We start from the raw sequence: 19,350 nt of genomic DNA on the forward strand, positions 1-19,350 counted from the left end.
AAATGTTTCAATGTCTAATTTACCCCGGCAAAACCAAACTCAGGGGTGGTAAACATCAACTGCCAAAACAGCTGTGCATTGCAAAGCCTTTCTTTACAGAAATGCCTCTCCATTAAAAGTACTTTAAACCAATGTATTTTTTTAATACCTCGCTGCACTTGTCCATTTTGTTTCTTATAGCTATTTTTCATCCTAAAAAAAATACTATGCAATTCTTCCATACATATTTGATAGACAAGGACTGTGTCAGGGCTGTTTGGGAACGGCGATTCTCCAGGTGTGGCGTTTGCCACACTTGCTGGGTGTAACAGGCCTGATCCAATTCCCTCTAAAACCATCAGAAACACTTGCTAACGAGCTCAGCAGTTAATAACTGTCTTGGCCTCCATGTTGCCTACATTTTCACAAACAATATTTCTGTACCAAACATACGGCTGAAGAGAGAAATATAAAAATGATGTACTACTTTGAAGATGCCATGACATGGCAGGTTGAAATGGGATGTTATGAATTTTAATCAATATGTTACAGCAAAGTGATGTAGTAGGACACAGATTTTGCAAGAACGCTATCATGAACAGATTTAGTGCTCTCTCCTGCTTGGGTCAGACTGCATTTCATGTTGTCATATCACAGATGTGGCAATAGAAGTATTTACAGACTCTGTCAACAAGTCCTGAACCAGTTCTCATGTAAACAGCGCTAATATTAGAAGCTCCATCCTACGCTTCATTTCTTTTAAGGGGCAAAGGGCCTGCAGCCAGAACTCATTCTTGTCCGATTGACCTCTTCCACGCAGTTTTCTGGAGTTGTTATCGAATGGCCATTTCCCTTTACTGATCTTAAAGCAGTCCTACATCCAAAGGGCTTGATCGCCCCTGCCAGCTCACCCCTAGTTTGCCATCAGCATCCAAGAGCCACGCGTGGCGCGCAGGAGCAAAGGCAGCGGCATCACGGCAGCTTCGCCGTGGCAGGAAAACGACAGCTCGTGCTCCCTTCGTGTTCGAGATGGGAGAAGGAAGAGGGAACTCAACAAGTGCTCTTGCCTGCTCAAAGCCTGTTAGATTATTCCCTATACCCTCCACATTCACCTGTCCCTGGATTAAGACCTCACCTGCTCCACCTGACTTCACAGCTCCAGCGACCACCTCCGAGCCCGAGGTGGAGAAGTTACCAAAACACCTTAGGAGCAGGGCAAAACCCACCCTGCGTGCTTAACAACGGAGCGAGCCCCGGGAACGCCTGCCTTCCACAACCCCCCTCCGGTCCGGCACTGGCACGTCCCCCAGCCGGCGCATTACCTGGTGACCCGCCGCGGGCGCGGGCAGAGGCTGCTCGGAAGGATGGACCATGCCCGGCTGAAGCGGCGGAGGCTGGGGCACCGCCTGCGCGCCCGGCGTGGGATGGGGCGAGGGCGCTTCGCTCGGCATGATCTGCTGGAAGGCGGCCTGGTACATCTGCTGCTGGGGCAGCTGGGGCACCCCGTGGCGCGGCGGCAACGCTGGCACTCCCGGCGGAGCCACGGCAAGCAAGGGGATGGTGGCGGCCGACATGTTTGGCACTATTGTTTGGCAGGGCAAGACCAAAGAAGCCACGGTCGTGTGGGGAAGGTTGACTGCCTGCATGGGGAGGGCGGGGGAGTTGGGTGCCATGGGCAGAGCGGGGTTCATGGGGAGGCTGGGCAAAATCACGGCCGGAGCAAAGTACTGAGAAGGAGCGGGGATGGGGGGCACGTTGGCAGCAGGTATGTCAGAGAGGTTTGGAGGAAGGCTGTCAAGTCCTGCCAGAGGAGTAATTGCAGGAATGACAGGAAACTGAGGAATCTGAAAAAAATATAATATCACGTAAATCGCAAGCGCTTTCGCCGGTGGTACAAAGTAGTTTCATTTGCCATACAAGTACGTACAATTCACCTGTGCCATGATGATAATTATGTCTGTTTGTTAATCACTTCCATTCATTTCCTGAGGTTTATAATCGGTAATAACAACTGATTTATGCTTAAATCATTAGTAAAAGAGAAAAAAAAATTCATTTCGGGGGGGATGTTTTCACATCTTAGAAGCTTAAAACTATTTCTAACGCTTGAAGCCTTCAAGCAACATACTAATTAAAAGCTGCTTTCGTTTCGAAACGAAAAGGAATCGGACCAGACAAAATGCAAAAACTCTTTCATGCAAAATTCAGCAAGACAATTTAAAACCTTTGTCTTTAAACAGGCTGGCTGCGACCCAGGCAGCTATAAAAAGGGTTTTTACAATCAAAACCTGCCAGTGATGTAGCAGACCATAACCACCCCGTGGTCACGGAAGCAGCTTGCTTCTTCCCTTCAGATGGTGGTGGTTGTCACTAGCACACACCCCAGTAGCACCAACAAACCCTTCCAGGCCAAGGACTGGGGCTGTCCCCGCTACTGAAAACACAACGAGGGCTGAGAGCTGGGGGGGGGGCAGGTGGGCCATGGGGAAAAGTGGTGAAGTCAGGAGCTCTGAAACAGGAAAAAAAAAAAAAAAAAAAAAAGGGCAACTTCTCATGCTCTTAAGCCTGGGATGGGGAAGAGTGTGCCATAGGGGAAGGTGCAAAAAAATAATAATAAATGCAGTTATTGCCATTTTCTAACTGCCATTAACTGGATTCCCTAGGCATGACACAGGATTACTCACAAAGGAGATTTTTGTGCTTCACCAAACAAAAACAAACAGTAAAGAAAAAGACAGGAATTAGGGAAAAAAAAAGCCATATTCTTACACACTAATTCAACGGGCATGCATTCCAAATAGCCCCACAAAATCCACAAATCACGTTCATTATTAGCCGGACCGAGCTCTGCTCCGCGGATGCACTCGCACGCGGTCTGCACGGGCGTTACCTGGGACGGGGCCACCGGCGGAAGCTGCGGCACGGCGGGGATCTGCAGGGGCTTCAGCGGCGTGCTGCTGGCCGCCACCTGGGAGGGCTGGGGCTGGTACTGGGGCAGCAGGTGGGCTGCGGGCTGGAGGGGGCAAACCGGTTGGCTGGCAAGCACCTGCTGCAGGGATGCTTGCTGGGACATGGGCTGCTGCTGGGAGAGAAAAGATGAGGAAGGAAAGGTTATAGGCTGGATACGACGGAAGGACCTGTTCACTGGACACAGCCACCCCTTTCTCTCTCTACCTCGAGCTGCACAGTCAGAGCAGGACCGTCGCTCGGAGCAAGGACGGGGTACAGAAGAGAAGGGTGCTCCTAATTTAAATGCTGTACCAGAGTCTGTGTTTAAAACACATTTAAATGCAAGATACGTTACCTGAAAAGACAAGTTCTAACTGTCTTGGAAAGGTTATTTGTAATGACTCAAACTCTAAATCCCAGAGATGGTCCCACTTGGCCCTGTAAAATCCCCACCTACTAACTTCAAAGATTCCTGCTATGCAGATTACACCCAGCTAATCTTGGCATCCAAAAGCTGACTACATAATGTAGCAGGCTTTGAAATACACAACTCTTATTATCTGAGACATGAATAAAACACAGTAATTATAGTAAAAGCTAGATCCCAGTTATTTCTGAGATGCTGTAACAACAATGCTGCAGCCAAAAAAGCAGTTTTACCCTTCCAGGGAAAACAGTGCTCCACTGGCCTGCCAGGTTTTATATCGTAGAATATAAAAGGGGGGAAAGAAGCTGCATTATAGCTGCAAATAATCAGTAACAAACTTTCACATTTTCCATGCTACCTCCTTCTTCAGTTCCTCTAACGAATGCTGAAAGTACTTTCAAAAAAAAAAATAAAATCTTCTGTTTCAGAAGCATGGCACCGAGGGACCAAGTTGGCTCTGGATCGACCTACTTGGGACCACAGGATTGATTGCTTCACCCAGGCTCTGCAGCACATACCACCTACCACCATGCTCAATGGTCAAAAGGTAACTTTTGCCAAGTATGATAACCTTTCATCTTCACCATAGATCAGTACTGTAATATTTTGCTGTGCGCTTTTTTAGTGGCAAGATTCTTCAACCAGTTTTTAGGTGTTGATACAACAAAACTGTAGAAGTTGTATCAAGGAAGCAAGATGCCATCCACCCTTAAAGAGCTGAAATTCAACCATGACTGGGAAGTTTCCAATAAAAGAATGAGTGAATAAAAGAGTATTTGACAACTGGTATTGACTGTCTGGGGCCAAATGCACCGAATGCCATGAGCAACACTGGAGACAGCATTGACCAGCTGTGTGCAGCACCAGCTCAGCTCCCGCAGTGTTCATTAGTCCTGCCTCAGTATTCCTCTTGCCACGTTAAAGAAAACACCAATGACGTGGCTCTCTGTCGCGGTTTCTGCCGCTCCAGGTTTTGGGAAAATAGGGGCATTCTCCCAGTGAAAATCCCAAACTCAAGGGAACACCAGCACCGATACGAACGAGCAGCTCCACAGGAGATGGCCCGGCACCGGGGATGGGACAGAGGAACCTAGCTGAGATAGAATCATAGAATGGTTTGGGTTGGAAAGGACCTCAACAATCATACAGTTCCAACCGCCCTGCCATGGGCAGGGACACCCTCCACTACACCAGGTTGCCCAAAGCCTCATCCAGCCTGGCCTTGGACACTTCCAGGGATGGGGCAGCCACAGCTTCTCTGGGCAACCTGTTCCAGTGCCTCACCACCCTCAGAGGGAAGAATTTCTTCCTTAGATCTAATCTAAATCTCCCCTCTTTCCGTTTAAAGCCATTGCCCCGTGTCCTGTCACTACATGCCCTTGTAAAAAGCCCCTCTCCAGCTTTCCTGTAGCCCCTTTAGGTACTGGAAAGCTGCTAGAAGGTCTCCCTGGAGCCTTCTCTTCTCCAGGCTGAGCAGCCAAAGGCACGGCCGGGACCCCACTTGTCCCTCAGCACAAGCCCTGCACCGTGGGCAAAGCCCTGCCGGAGCCAGCCCGGCCGCAGCGGCGGCACAGTCCCAGGCACGACCCTCGCCAGCCCCGCAGCCAGCCCCCTGCCCCGGCATCGGCAGCCGGGTTCATCTGCAGCTCAGACAGGCTGCCCGCGGGCACCGGCACTGCCCGCGCTGACGCGGGCGGTTCGACCCGCCTCCGGCCGGGGGGGACGCGGCGTGAGGAGCGGAGAAATGGAGCTACGCAGCTTCCTCAAGCTCCCAGTTCAACTGGTGTTTTACAGAACGCCCGTGAATCGGGTGAGGCGGAGGGAGGGGAAAACATCCAAATGAATTACGCTGACTTTGCCTCACGATAGCCCTAACGTTATAAATGCACAGATATCCAAATTGGAAAGAAAAAAAATAATGAGGAGATGCATCATTGATCCCGTGTGTCTATTTATACAAGACCAAAACGTTTCGTTCTGTTAGGCCGATGAATTTTCTCCTATTTCCCATTCTCTGTCAACCTGCCCTCCCGTTCATTTACAAAAGGCTGTGGATCTCCACTGCTCCACGGCATCCACATGATGCCGTCATCATGCCCGGAGACCCTGGGAACACCAGACCTACTTCTGTCTCTGAGGCACACAGGTGCTCTGGGAAGTTCTGCTCAGAACTTTATCATTTTACCTATTCCTGTCATAATACTACTGTAAAAAGTCAGTCTCTTGTTCGGGCGTCCTGGCAAGATTAGAAAACAAAGCCAGACTAGTTATTAAATCCATTTACTATCACAGATAGAATTATTTCCAGAGACAGAAACACTGTGAGGAAAGGGCATGGGAAAGAAATTGAGTAAATTGGGCAAATATCCTATTCCAAACCTGCATTTACTCATGGGGGAGAAGAAACACCAGAATTTGAACTGTTGGCATAAAGCTCCAGAGGCCACTAGAGAGGTCTGTGCAACTGGTGAGGTCCCCAATTTGCATCAGTGTAAGATTTTTGGCTGAGAGAACCATGAGAATATCCCTGTCCGTTAGAGAAAAACCTGATACACAACAAAACTTCACAGAAGCGTGTGTTTTTCGAGGAGACCAAATTACATCGTTTCTATACTGATGCTTTTGGAAGAATAGGGCATGCTTAGAAAAAAAAAAAGGCAACCTATGAGATAAATGTTGATAACTAAAAAGGTCTGGAGAGGTATGACACATGCCAGTCAAAGTATACAGACGCTCTCCAGCCCCATCGACAGTTTCTACCGAAGGAAGCCAAGCTTTTGGTAGGATCCCAAAACTGAGCCATGGATTACCACGTCGTACGGGTCCGTGGCCACATTCCGCACAGGCTGACACATCTCTGCCCCAGGATGCGACTGCAGCCTTCACAGCTGCTCGAGAGAGGTGCTTTGTACCTGCCTTTAAGGAACAGAGCTTTTGGGGGTGTTTGATAATTCCAACTGCACAAAGAATTACTATTGGAGACAATTCAGAGAGACAGACTCTTCTCTTGGAAGATAAAGCTACTGGCTGGACACCTATACTGCACGATATTTAACATGTGCGCACAACTCAAAAAGCAGCGCGGCTGAGGATTCAAAGGCAAGTGACACCAGGCAACAGACTCTCCTTCAAAGCTCTGAGAAAGAAGGTACCAAATAATAACACAAAATTAATCAAAAACTATTTGATTTTTAAGGACCAAGATAGTGCACTGATTTCAGTGCAAGGCTTCAAGCTGATGCTGTTAAGCCACAATGGAAGAGAAGTCATAGACTACACCAAGCCAACCCAAGGCATCTCACTCTGCTCTCATGAGACCCCTCTGCAGTGCTGCATTCAGCTCTGGGTCTCCAAATAAGAAGGACATGGAGCTGTTGGAGCAGGTCCAGAGGAGGCCACAAAGATGATCTGAGGGCTGGAGCACCTCTCCTATGAAGACAAGTTGAAGGAGCTGGGGTCGTTCAGCCTGAAGAAGAGAAGGCAGCCTTCTAGCAGCCTTGCAATACCTAAAGGGGCTACAAGAAAGCTGGAGAGGGACTTTTGACAAGGGCATATAGTGATAGGACAAGGGGAAATGGATTTAAACTGAAAGAGGGAAGATTTAGATTAGATAGAAGGAAGAAATTCTTCCCTCTGAGGGTGGTGAGGCATCAGAACAGGTTGCCCAGAGAAGCTGTGGCTGCCCCATCCACAAGTGTTCAAGGCCAGGTTAGATGAGGCTTTGGGCAACCTGGTGTACTGGAGGGTGTCCCTGCCCATGGCAGGGGGGGTTGGAACTGGATGATCTTTAAGGTCCCTTCCAACCCTAACCATTCTAGGATTCTATGATTGTCCTCAAAGCCTGTTGCTCTTCTGTCCTTTAAACCCAACGTCCTTTGTCCCATCCCCAAGTCTCTCAAGTGGCACCTTGATAGTTTCCAACACCTCAAACTTGCTACAGGTACGGGTTGGAGTAGAGCATGGGTAAGGAACTGGACAGGAAAAGTGCTGCTGTTCGGCAGCAGCCAAACTCACCTGCTGGCTGCCCAGCACCGGCGGCGGCTGCCCCAGCTGCATGGAGGCGACGGTGGTGGGCTGGACGACGGGGAACGGCATCGCTGGCTCCTGGTAGTGCTGGGGCAGCTGGGAGACCACTGTGGGCGCAGGCTGAACAGCGGGGAGGCCAGGCTGCAGGAGAGAGCACGGCTTTAGGGAAGAGTCATCCATTAAGAGTGTCTTCACCAAGAATATAATTGCAAGGGAACTGTCTACCAGGTACTCTGTTCAAAACAGAGGGGGCAAAAAATGAAAAATTATCTGCAAGGAAAAGAAATTTACTTAATCTAAACACGTGGGAAAAGTTGGCAAATTCCAAATAAGACAACCAAACAGCATTGCATTTCTTTCTGGAAGCAAGCACACAGACCAGTCAAACCACTGAAAGCACAGACATGGTGAGAATATACCAACAGCAACAACAAGCTGTTAGCTGGGTGAAACAGAATTTATCTTCGCGAATTTTATAATGTCACAAAGAATCTTCATCCTCCAAAAAAGCAGGTAATTTACTTGATGCCAAGAAAATGAATAGAGAAATGAGAAATAAATCAGAACCACAGTGGAACTAAAAAAAAAAAAAAAAAAAAAAAATCAGAAATTCAGCAACAACAGCAAATTGTACCAACAGCAGATCTCTAAATCTTGAGCTCAAACAAAGCAGGTAATTAAAAATAAATAGTATGTCAGAATGAGGCTTATAAGCCTAAAAAAACCCTACTACAGCTCCAGCTATGTGCTTGCTATCTTGGTAAATCAACTCCCAGATGACTGGGAGAGAGACTTTTGTTTCCTGTTTGTTGAGATGTTCAAACCTTGGAACTTTTTACCCAGGTTATCGCAGGAAGAGAAGAAATATAGAAACCCCATCAGAAAATAAAAGGCTATTCGGAATATTTTGCTCGTGAATAAAGGTTATTATCTCGCCAAACCCTCAATCACGAAAAAAGCCATGTATTTGGGTTAAAATTATTGAAACCTGTGAATGGAAAGAGCAAGTCTACTGTAGAAGAGCCTGCTGCCCAGTTAGATATAACAAAAACAAAAAAGTCTGCTCGAGATGTGCCTTTGGAGTGCTGTATTTAGAATTGTAAAGGCAGTGCTTCAGGTGAAGAAGAAACGAGGAAGGATGCATCCCAGGAGACGTACGCACATAGGAAAGGTTTTTCCGCCCTGGAGGGAGCTGGCTACAGATGCTAAGGGTCAATTTTTTTCCTTCAGGTAAATGGAGTCACGTTTCAATGCATTCACAAAGGAAAGTTCCTAATTTCTTGCAAGTAGTTTGGAAAATATAAGGTAAAACCAGGGAAAAAGATGCACTTCCCAAGTACGTTGGGTAAATCTGGATCAAGCAGGAAAAAAACAATTGGTCCTGGATTTTTTTTTTTTTCTTCTCTTAAGTCAAAAAGGATGAAACAAACAAAATAACCTACCACATCATTACTATCATTTTTACAAGGTGTGGTGCTTCCACTGCTCGGGGTGGCTGCAGCCACCAGCTTGCCCTCCGCCAGCGGTGTTTGCCAGCACAGACCTTCCAAGAGGGTCGGGACCATCCAGGCACGCTGGCTTCTCCACCATCGCAGGATTCAGAAGGCAGAACGTCTTCTGTAACTCCTGCAGAGCTCGCGGGAGAAGGGCTGGTCTTCTGGCTAATTATGTATTGTAAAGACTCGTGTAACAGAGGCAGGTCCAAACTTCTGCCCCACAGCCTGCTGATGTGTGGGAGAGGTTGAGACGCCGAGCGTTCCGGGAGGTGGCTACCTGGGGAGCGAGCGTTTTCAACGGGCATCAAGACTTCTGACGTGATTTGATCTTGGCCAGGCTGACATAAACAGGCTAGGCACGCCTGACGAGGCTGTTGAGGAACCACCATCAGCTCCGTCGGGCGTGCAGAGGTCCCCAATGCCACCAGAGACGACGCGCCCGCTGCCTCTTCTCTCACCTGCCGATATGTGGTTTCCTCTCCCGGTCCTTGGGGAAGGGACGTTGCAATTGTAGGCAAAGTCACGACAGGGTCACTGTGGCGGGCGAAGAGCCGCACAAGCACTGCCGGCCGCGCGTGATGGGTGCAGGCTGGAACCGGAACACGGGGCTGCCACCACTTCTGAAGGACACAACGCGCTCGTGTCGTGCCTCTCACTGGAAGCACCTGAAGATTTATATTCACTTGCATGTGTTTGTTCTTGCACCAGTAGTTCCATTAATTGCTTTTGGTCAAGGTCACAACAACACGAAAACGGGAGCAAGCGTGAACGTCTGACTGGGCTACCAGTGCCAGATTTTGGAGCCTCGGCAACGGACGTGCGTCGCCGCCTCTGTGCGAGACCGAATCCAAACTCGGAGCCAGAAAGGCAGCAACGGGATGCACGACCTTTGTCACAACTGGAAGAAACATCAGGCCAAGAGGCTCTTGAACAACCGAAGGAACAATAACGTGTGGCTATATTGACAGTGGGAAAAAACCAAACAAGACCGTTCTCAAACACGTCAATGAGTTCAAAACTAACAACTGCAAAGCTACTAACGGAGTTGAATGACAACAGATTGATAAGAAGCTTTTTACTGAAAGTGAAGAATTTCTTCAGAACGGCAAAGCTAGCTAGCCAGACACCATCTACTAAGGGCACGTTTCAGACCAACCCGAAACGCATCGCTAAGCAAGTCACCATCGGCAGAGCTGCGTGAGGAATACACGAAGGAAGCCCTGGAACCCACACCTTCTGAAAACAAGAGTATAAATGAGCCATCAAGCATTATCTAGGACACACAACGATTTTGAAAAGCTTTAGACTTACTCCTGAGGGCTGCTGGTAGTGCCCCAGCTGCTGAAGGCCATGGGCACAGCCTGGCTCTCGCTCAGGGGTGGGCTATACACGCGTTGGATAGCAGGAGGTACGGGATCAGGCAGAGATGAGTAGATGACACTTTGCTGGCTGCTTTGGGAGTCTGAATAAACAGTGGACCCCTGGCCACTGTCGAATGTGCTGTCAGCTGAAAGAATAATATTTTCATTAAAAGCTCAACAACTCCAAACGTTCAAGTAATGATTTTTAGAGCAAGGTCAACACTGGTTTACGTAATTAGCATTTTTACTACCCTAGCCCTTTCTGTTATATAAATAAATTATACAACACAAATGTTATTTTCTACAAAAGGCACATACTGCTTTCTCTTAAGCCAAAAGCCATCCCCATGGATTTCTGTGCGCGACGATATTTTAGGCACATTGATATTTCCTTTAAAGGGCACAAGGTTGACATTAAGAATTGCAGACGTTTATAGATTTTGTAGGATGAAAGGAAAGAAAACCCCAATTGTAATGTTCACAGCACATCACGGAGGCTTTTAGAGTTAGATCTCCCAGGGAGGCGCTGACTTTAAGACCCCTTTTTATTAGCAGCACTTGAAAATCACAAAACTATTTATACTGTATGCTTGAATAGTTCAGCAAATCATACCTGACTTGAGTATATAGCAATACTTCAAGACAACGGACAACAAAATAATTTGCAGGCTTGCAGTGATTTAGGAGCACCATTGAGAGCTCTGCCAGAGTGTCTGCCCAGTCAACCCGCAGAATTGCACAGCTATGGGTACTGGGCAATGGCATCTTTTCTCACAGGGAAATAAATCTGTTAACTGTACCATTGAGTATTACCGATTTAAAAATGTCTTTTCATGACTTTTGAAGCCTATAAAGTACAGATGCCCAGTTCTTCTTGAGCATAAGCTACTGTTTTTGTCATTGGAGAAATGAAATGAGACAATGAAGACTGTAGCTCTAAGTATCCAAAAGACAAATAGCTTGTAACAGAGATTTAAAACTCAAAACTGAAAGAAAACTGTAACACGGTTACAAAAAATGGCTTAAATTACAGCTAAATTTAAATACTATTTCTTTTTCCAGCACTCTCCATCTTCCTTTTTTTCCTGTATTCCAAATAAGGTTTCACTTATTTGGCTTCTAGATAACAAATTATTTTTTAATAGCACCAGAGATTACATTTCTCCTCAGCACTCACAAACTGTTCTCCCAACTGTTTTTTTGAAAAATTGAACTCCCCTCTATATTTATTCAGCTCATTTCTGAAGAGAGTCAACATGGCCCAACTCTAAGAAGGCTGGAATTTCTGCCGCATATACACTTCCATTTTATTACAAACAATTATTTAAGACCTCAAGGGGAAAGAAAAAAGAAAAAAAAAAGAGAGTATGATGGCAGAGTACTGAAGTAAAAGCTATGAGCTAGTCTCAGATTTTTATGGAACAACACGCATTACAGACATTAAGTTATTAGTTTACATTTTTACATTTGACCTCAGGTTATTACATTAATTGGTAGAATAGTAATTTATAGAGGTCTTAGGTCTAACATCACTAAGAAAATGTTCAAAGACATCCAATAGTGAATTGTTAAATAATACCAAGTATCGGTTAAAAGTCGAGGAGTAGGAAAAAACAGAAACCCTCCCGTTTATTTATAAAATTCTGCCAACTCATGTCCAACAGAACCATGGGAAGCACAGGCAGCCTCATCGTACCATTGGAAACAAAGAGAGGCCTAATTACAGCGTTTCTCAAAGGAATTAGATAACATGAAATAAGTATGTGATCCAAAAAATCAAGTGAGATCAATTAGCTTCAGAAAAAAAAAAGCTTTGTAAATACTGCAATATACTGACTGCTATGGCAAATACAGCTATTTCTTATTATCTGGTAAAGATTTGTTTTCTTGTAGAGGCATGCTTGGTTATTTTAGTACTCAAAGTAGACCTGTGTATAGCAATTTATACAATACCTGAATTAAAGCAGCAGCTGTCTCTTTGCTAAAGATAATGCATCTTTAATTTAAATATGTTTACATAAAAGTCCAGAACAGTAAAACACAAATGTTATGATAATAGTTTAGTATCAAAGTATGTACATCAGATTTTATCAGAAAAAATGGCTAGGAAAAAAAAAACCTCTCATAAAATTTCAACTCTTCCAGGCTAAAAATATCTGGCAACATTTCCTTCAAGACTTTTAAAAAATATAAATAGATTTAGTTCAATACCAGAGCTTGACTCGGTAACAAAGGTTGGTTTTAGGGGACGGAGACAGGGACACGTCCCTTTAGGGCAATAAAAGCACTACTTTCTCACGCCTTGCTGTTTGCCGGGGATGTCTGACGCTCAGAAATAAAACGAGGAAACAACAAGCTGTGCAAGTAAAGCCAGGCAGTTTCTTATTGAGAAACAGACCAAAATCAGTGCTTGGAATTAAACCAGGAGATGTAAGCCACCTGTCTGGAAATAGCCCAGCGATCACTCTTGAATCAGCCCCCAACCAAATGTAAGAGCTGGCAGACCATTGGCTTGTAGCTACCAGGGCCTGGAGGAAGGAGAGCACCCACCTCACCTTTTGGTCATAACAAAGACCAAACCACCCCCCGTGCTTCAAGGCCACGTGCTCAGGAGGAAACAGAGCCTGGAGGAACAGGGAGAGCACCAGCAGCATGACCCAGGACTCCAATAATAACTACAGCATCAACCCACAACGTCTGGTGCTCCCATCACACGTGAACAACCACAGTTAATATTTCCCACAAAACAGGGACATCTTAAAAAACATCACGTAACAGGGAGGTTTCTTTTCTCCTGCTGTAGACCTTTGCACAGCTTCACAGAAACCTTCATGCAAGCCATCAAGAGTAACACGCAAAACACAAGAGACTGCAGCGCTTTGGTTTCAGCAAGGTCTGCTTTGGAACAAACCTCTCCACATTGCCAACATCATTTGAACATGCCACCAGTTGCTCTGACCAGTTTGGTGCCCGTTCAACTTCTGCAGGCTCTGAAACCGTGTTTTGCACAAACTCAGTGTTGATCCCACCACCTGGCACAGAAAATACGTATTTTTTTCTGTCTAGCAGCACATCTCCTTGCTTTTCCATTACAAAGAGATTGTCTTTCCTGCATTGATTGCTACCGAAGGAGGAGCTATCTCTATATCATCTAGTTTTCTTGAAGCATCTTTCTTTCAAAATTGTTGTGCATCTGTCCGAGACACTCGTGTTGTTTGAGCTACTGTGCAAAAACACGTGCAGCAGCTCATCTCGCCGCTGAGCTCAGATTATTGCTGGTTTCTACCCTTGGACGTTCCTCGCCGCGCGCACAAAACCAACGCCAGACTTACATGCAACGGACGTGGCGCTGGTGGGCAGGTTTTGCTGGAAGGGATGCTGGTCTGCCTCGGGCTCCTCTGACTCCGACAGGACATGGTGACCGGTGTGAGAAAGGTAGGTGACCTGGACCTGCTGCGCATGCGGCGTCTTCAACTTCTCCAGACATTCAGAGTCCCGACGTTCCTCCGACTGCATCCTAGGCCAAATCCTCTCTCTCCTCCATAGTATTAACGCTACTCTGTCCCGTATTGACTTTGCGACTATCTTGAGATCGTTTTCATGAAAAAATCCAGAGTCAATCTACAGAGGAGGCACAAACTTAGCAAGATTATGTGCACACGGATGTGCGTGCACACACACGTATTACTCAAATCTCTTCCTAACAGAAAACACCAGTTTGAAACAACATGAACAATATTTATATCTGAACAGGAACTGAAGAGTTTAATGGTTTGGGGTTTTTTTTTGAATAAAACTTCTATCCTAATGCATTTTAAAACAACAATATGTCATCTGTAATGGAGAAGAGAAGGCTCCAGGGAGACCTTCTAGCAGCCTTCCAATACTTAAAGGGGCTACAAGAAAGCTGGAGAGGGACTTTGGACAAGGGTGTGTAGTGATAGGACAAGGGGCAATGGCTTTAAACTGAAAGAGGGGAGATTTAGGTTAGCTAAGGGAAGAAATTCTTCCATCTGAGGGTGGTGAGGCACTAGAACAGGTTGTCCAGTGAAGTTGTGGCTGCCCCATCCCTGGAAGTGTTCAAGGCCAGGTTGGATGAGGCTTTGGGCAACCTGGTGTAGTGGAGGGTGTCCCTGCCCATGGCAGGGGGGTTGGAAACTGGATGGTCTTTAAGGTCCCTTCCAACCCAAACCATTCTATGATTCTGTAATTTCTAAGACACAATATGTATTGAGCCAATTTATTCACCAGTTAACATCCATTGAGAAGAGGAGAGCAACTTTAACTACAGATGGCTTCTGTATTTTTTTGTGGGGGGAAAACTAAGAGAATAGTCAAAAGAGGAAGAAAAACATATTTGAAAAATGCTCTTTGAACAATGCAACTGGAGTAGATCATACTGTCCCTAACTCAGAACTTATTGCCTTAAACTTTCCAGTACACAGTTTCCCAAATTGCTGTGCTTGATATCACAGCAAGTCACAAAGGAAAAGATGTTAACAGAATTTTGTCTCAATTAACTTCTCTGAAATGGCAAAGTCATCATTGATGGACTTTTATAAAGAAAAAAATCTATCACTGAGTCAAACATGGACTGTTCACATTTCACTGAGAAGAGGACCAGGCTTTCTCAAACTCAGCTGCTCGACCGATAAAATGGAAATTCGTCTTTATGCTATTTGTTTGCATAATCTCCTACGGCGTAGAGTAGGAATTTTAGTTTAATAATGACCTACCAGAGATTTGTCTGCTCTCCCTACATTCTTAACATGCATATTCTACAGATTTGGAAGCACTATATACATGCAAGGAATGTAGAGGTTTTCGCTCGTTGCTCTTGCTCAAACATGAGACAGTTTACAGTTTAGATTTCACTGTTTAAAATCAGTAGGTGTGAGGTAGCTTAAAATACAGCTGCAGATGGATAACAGTATTTTCCACTGCCTGTGCCCTTGGACCTTGCTAACATTCCTGAACCGATGATCCAGCAAACGCTAACAACAGAAGGGAGCTACCAAGAGAATCATAGAATCATAGAATGGTTAGGGCTGGAAGGGACCTTCAAAGGTCATCTAGTCCAACCCCCCCTGCAAGAAACAGGGATATCTCCAACGAGATCAGGTGCTCAGGGCCTCGTCCACCTGGCCTTGAACGTCTCCAGGGATGGAGCATCCACCACCTCTCTGGGCAACCTTTTCCAGTGTTCTACAACGCTCATGGTAAAAAATTTTTCCTAATATCCAAACCTGAACCTACCTCCCTCTGTTTTAAAACCATTACCCCTTGTCCTATCACAACTGGCCCTCCTGAACAGCCTCTCCCCATCTTTCTTGTAGGCCCCCTTGAGGTACGGAAGACCGCTATAAGGTCACCCCGGAGCCTCCTCTTCTCCAGGCTGAACAGCCCCAACTCTTTCAGCCTGTCCTCATAGGAAAGGTGCTCCAGTCCTCTTATCATCTTCGTGGCCCTCCTCTGGACCCTCTCCAACTGGTCCATGTCCTTCTTATGTTGGGGGCTCCAGAACTGGACACAGTAACTCCAGGTGAGGTCTCACGAGGAACCACCATGCAGGTCCAGAGAACCTTGCGTGGTATTAACTAACATGCCAGTAGATTCTCCATGACAAAGCTGAACGGGAAGGCACTGAAAAACCTGCCACATGAACAATTTTTCTAAAAACAATTCTTATTCTTACATCTCTATATAGAGAATGGTTGACGTTTAACGAAGACGTGCTATTTTACACTACACTTTGGTTGTGAAAGGTAAATTCAGGTTTCAGACCCACCAGAACATTTCACGTTCCTTTTGCCCACATCGTTTGGACAGGCTGGAACGCCTGACTACCGAAAAAACCCATCAACTATCATAAATAATTCCCCGTACTCAAAAGGTCTCCTGCATTCTTCTCTCCCACATCACGTAAAGCAACACAAATTGATGAAAGCACATGGCTTTGGTGTTCCACCACTCATAAGGGCTAGAAAAAGACACGAAGGGATAAACATCCCCCTTTGCCCGCACCCACAACAGCCTCAAGTTTGAAAACATTTCATATGCAGCCACTAAGGTAACTGTTAACGTAACAGTAAAACACAGGTTTTAAATATTTTTGGGAAAGGGTATAGTACCACAGTAGTTTGGGAGTGATTCTTTTAAATATTCTTTTTACAAGAATTATTTCCTCTTCCTCCCATCACAACTATGGGCCAAGCAACCCACAGAACTTCAACATTCCTAACATTTCCAGAAATATTTAAATGCAAATATAATGGCAAATAACTATACCAGGGCAAATTTTAAATTAAATGAGTTCTGTAACAATACGTTGCTCGAAAAACATTGAACCTACTGCAAACCAACAACAGAGAAGCCCAAATTTTGTGGAAGAAATTCAGAGTACGAGGCGATGTGTCCAAGCACACTAAGGCCACGTTACCAAACCGAGTGCCTCCTAAGCAGAACAGGAGTGGTGATGACAACATCATTAAATGGGATCCCTTGGGATTTAGATTATAATAGGAACGTTTCTGCAGGCACAAAAAATTGGACCCTTGACTCAGTGCTTACTGATTCTATGTCTCCATGACATTAGAAAAACTAAACAAGTGCAGTAAAGACATCTTTAAAATACAAACTTAAGGACTATATAGTGAGGCTGGAACACAAGATAAGTTTTTCCTAACAAAACCCTGCAAGTTATGAAGACACCAATTTAAATTCACCAAGTTAAACCCATCTATTAAAAAATTCAAAGCTTATTCCTAACTCTGTGCAGTGGGCTTGAATCTAGTCTCCTATTTCTGTCTAGTGATTAAGAGTGGCTGAGCACGGACTTTCCTCACCTACTCATCCTAAGTAACACTGGCAGAAAAGACAGAAAATGTTTTGAACAATTCAGTGCAGAATATTTTGCGACTGACCTTGTGAACTCTTCTAATTTATTTCAAGCCGGTGTCTGAAACTAAACCGATTCCAAACAAATGTAAAGACATTCAACAGCTAACAGAAATTGGCAAAAGAGTTTTCAAAATATAAAAGCAGAAGACGTCTCTGTGGTCCCCCTAAGCTATTTGAAATGTCGTTTCATGCATCTGTTTTCATACTTGGTAAACAATATTTTTCAGCTGTTAGTGTTTCCCCGTTTACCCCTTTCTTGCAGCATTCATTCTAAAATCAATGCAAACTGCTCAAACTAGGCACTTGGAATGGTTTAAGTGGAAGTTACTTTACCAGACTTGTTCCTGCTGTCCTTTGAGATTTATGCACTACTTATATATACACATTTTTGTCAGGAGAAGTTTATTTTACCATTTCTTGTGCAACATCATCAGGAGTTTCCTTCTCCAGATCAAAAGTAAACTCAATGGCTCCATTATCTTTGGGTTTTCCTTTCAGTTTCTTAGGATCTTCTACCCAGAGTCTTAAGGCAATAGAGGATTTCCTACCATGGTCTTCTTCTGCAAGTTCCACTCTTACCCCAGTATCTTCAGCAAAAAAGGCATGGCTTAATAAATCTTTAATTTCATATCTGCAATAGATAAAAAGAATATTCAAATACTGCAAGTCTTAAGCAATTTCAAAGAGGTTTATGACAAGAAAATGCTGTTAAAGGCAAAACCATTACCATTACCATGGATGGTGTTCATCCATAACAAATCTTTCTTCTTAGCAAAAAGGCGTAGTATTTCCAGGGTTACTGTAGACTCCCAAAAAAATGACGTTTCCTATTTTATAAAGCTTCAGCAATATTCATACACCACAAGCATGTACAGAGACACAGATGATAGCTTTGCTCAACTTTTCTTGAGTAAACTAAAGAGGTTCCCTCTAGGTAGTCAGTTAAGATCCCTAAAAACCGTATTTGTGAAACTTATGAAATACTTAACAGTAGACACATCATCTAGGAGAGGCCAGTATATCGGGTTTTAAAAGTCAAGTTGGAAACAAAGCACAATTTCTCTCCATATCCAGAGGCGAATGAGTCAATGGAATCTACTACAACAGCTTGTGGTCAATCAACCATGTCGCGTTCGTGGTGGACCTTCGCCACACTCGATGCTCCACGCAGAACCTCCTGAGCGAGGTTCTACGACAGCTATGGCAGAACATGCTAGAACACGCTAGCTCACGTGTCCACAACGGTGCCTTCTGACCTTATTCTTTGAAGCTGAGAGGTTGAGAGACACATCAACAGCACTTATTCTATTATCCTGACGTTATGTGGCAGGAAAGCAGGCATTTACATTTGTATTTCCATTCTGCTGTTCTCCTGCACAAGGGAGACCCAGAGGCCAGAACAAAAATATCTACAGACAGCTTTGAAATCTCTTAATGCACATTATTTAATACAAAGCTTGATTACTTGAAACACACCTTTCTTCTTTATTTTTGCAAATGCACTCTCCAATTATCTCCTTAATTTCAGGATCAGTAACTTTCTCAAAACTTGCTGGCTTTATACCCTAAAAGGATAGAGAAAAACAATTTAGTTTGAAAAAGGATTACATTATATCTCTTAAGGACATTTTTTTAATACATTTTAAAGTCAACTCAACCCTTGGAGTAACTAATACTTTAAAGTTGTTAGTCTTAATTTAGAACTGAATCGAAGATTTAGGGCTCCTATGTTTCTGAGTACCATTGCACTTCAAAAGAAGCAGGCTTTTGTCTCAAACTCAGCCATACACAGAGCAAATCTCTCCTTTCCTTTACTAACCTTTGCAAACCTCATCCTTCTACCCTGGGGACTCTGAAGTCAATATTCAAGAAACAGCCAATTTTAAATCATCAAAATAACTCTTTTCTGAAGTTATCCCTTTCATGCATTTTGCCTTGACTCTCGAAACATTAAATGAATAAAGACAAATAATCAGGTTTTTTTTTTCAGTCAGTTTCAATAATGAGTCAATAATACCTCAGAAGACTCGCACGATATTCCATATTCCTGTTTCACACAAATCCTTTGCTTTTCTGTGTCTTCACTCTCCCACACCCCATCCTCCCCAAAAAAGCCCCAAATGAACCCCCAACCAAGCAGGGGAGCAGGAGATACAAGCCCAACAGCTCTATGTTGCTCTTGCACTTCCCCAGCCATTGCTCGAACCTTATT

At 44.7% G+C, this 19,350-nt stretch overlaps 1 protein-coding gene across 1 annotated transcript in view; it reads right to left on the bottom strand.

Moving 5' to 3' along the window:
- LOC104383513 (serine/threonine-protein kinase WNK2) overlaps window positions 1–19,350 on the bottom strand; it is a 107,427-nt gene that overhangs the window by 35,845 nt on the left and 52,232 nt on the right. Inside the window, 9 exon segments of the mRNA XM_086619291.1 lie at window positions 1,302–1,823; window positions 2,870–3,061; window positions 7,370–7,522; window positions 10,189–10,232; window positions 10,235–10,384; window positions 13,571–13,859; window positions 17,550–17,769; window positions 18,615–18,703; window positions 19,170–19,239. Of these exon segments, the coding sequence (XP_086475417.1) occupies window positions 1,302–1,823; window positions 2,870–3,061; window positions 7,370–7,522; window positions 10,189–10,232; window positions 10,235–10,384; window positions 13,571–13,859; window positions 17,550–17,769; window positions 18,615–18,703; window positions 19,170–19,239 (1,729 nt within the window).

This window comes from Tauraco erythrolophus, chromosome 12 (assembly GCF_009769465.1).
Source record: "Tauraco erythrolophus isolate bTauEry1 chromosome 12, bTauEry1.pri, whole genome shotgun sequence".
In the NCBI taxonomy this organism is placed as follows: Eukaryota; Metazoa; Chordata; class Aves; order Musophagiformes; family Musophagidae; genus Tauraco; species Tauraco erythrolophus.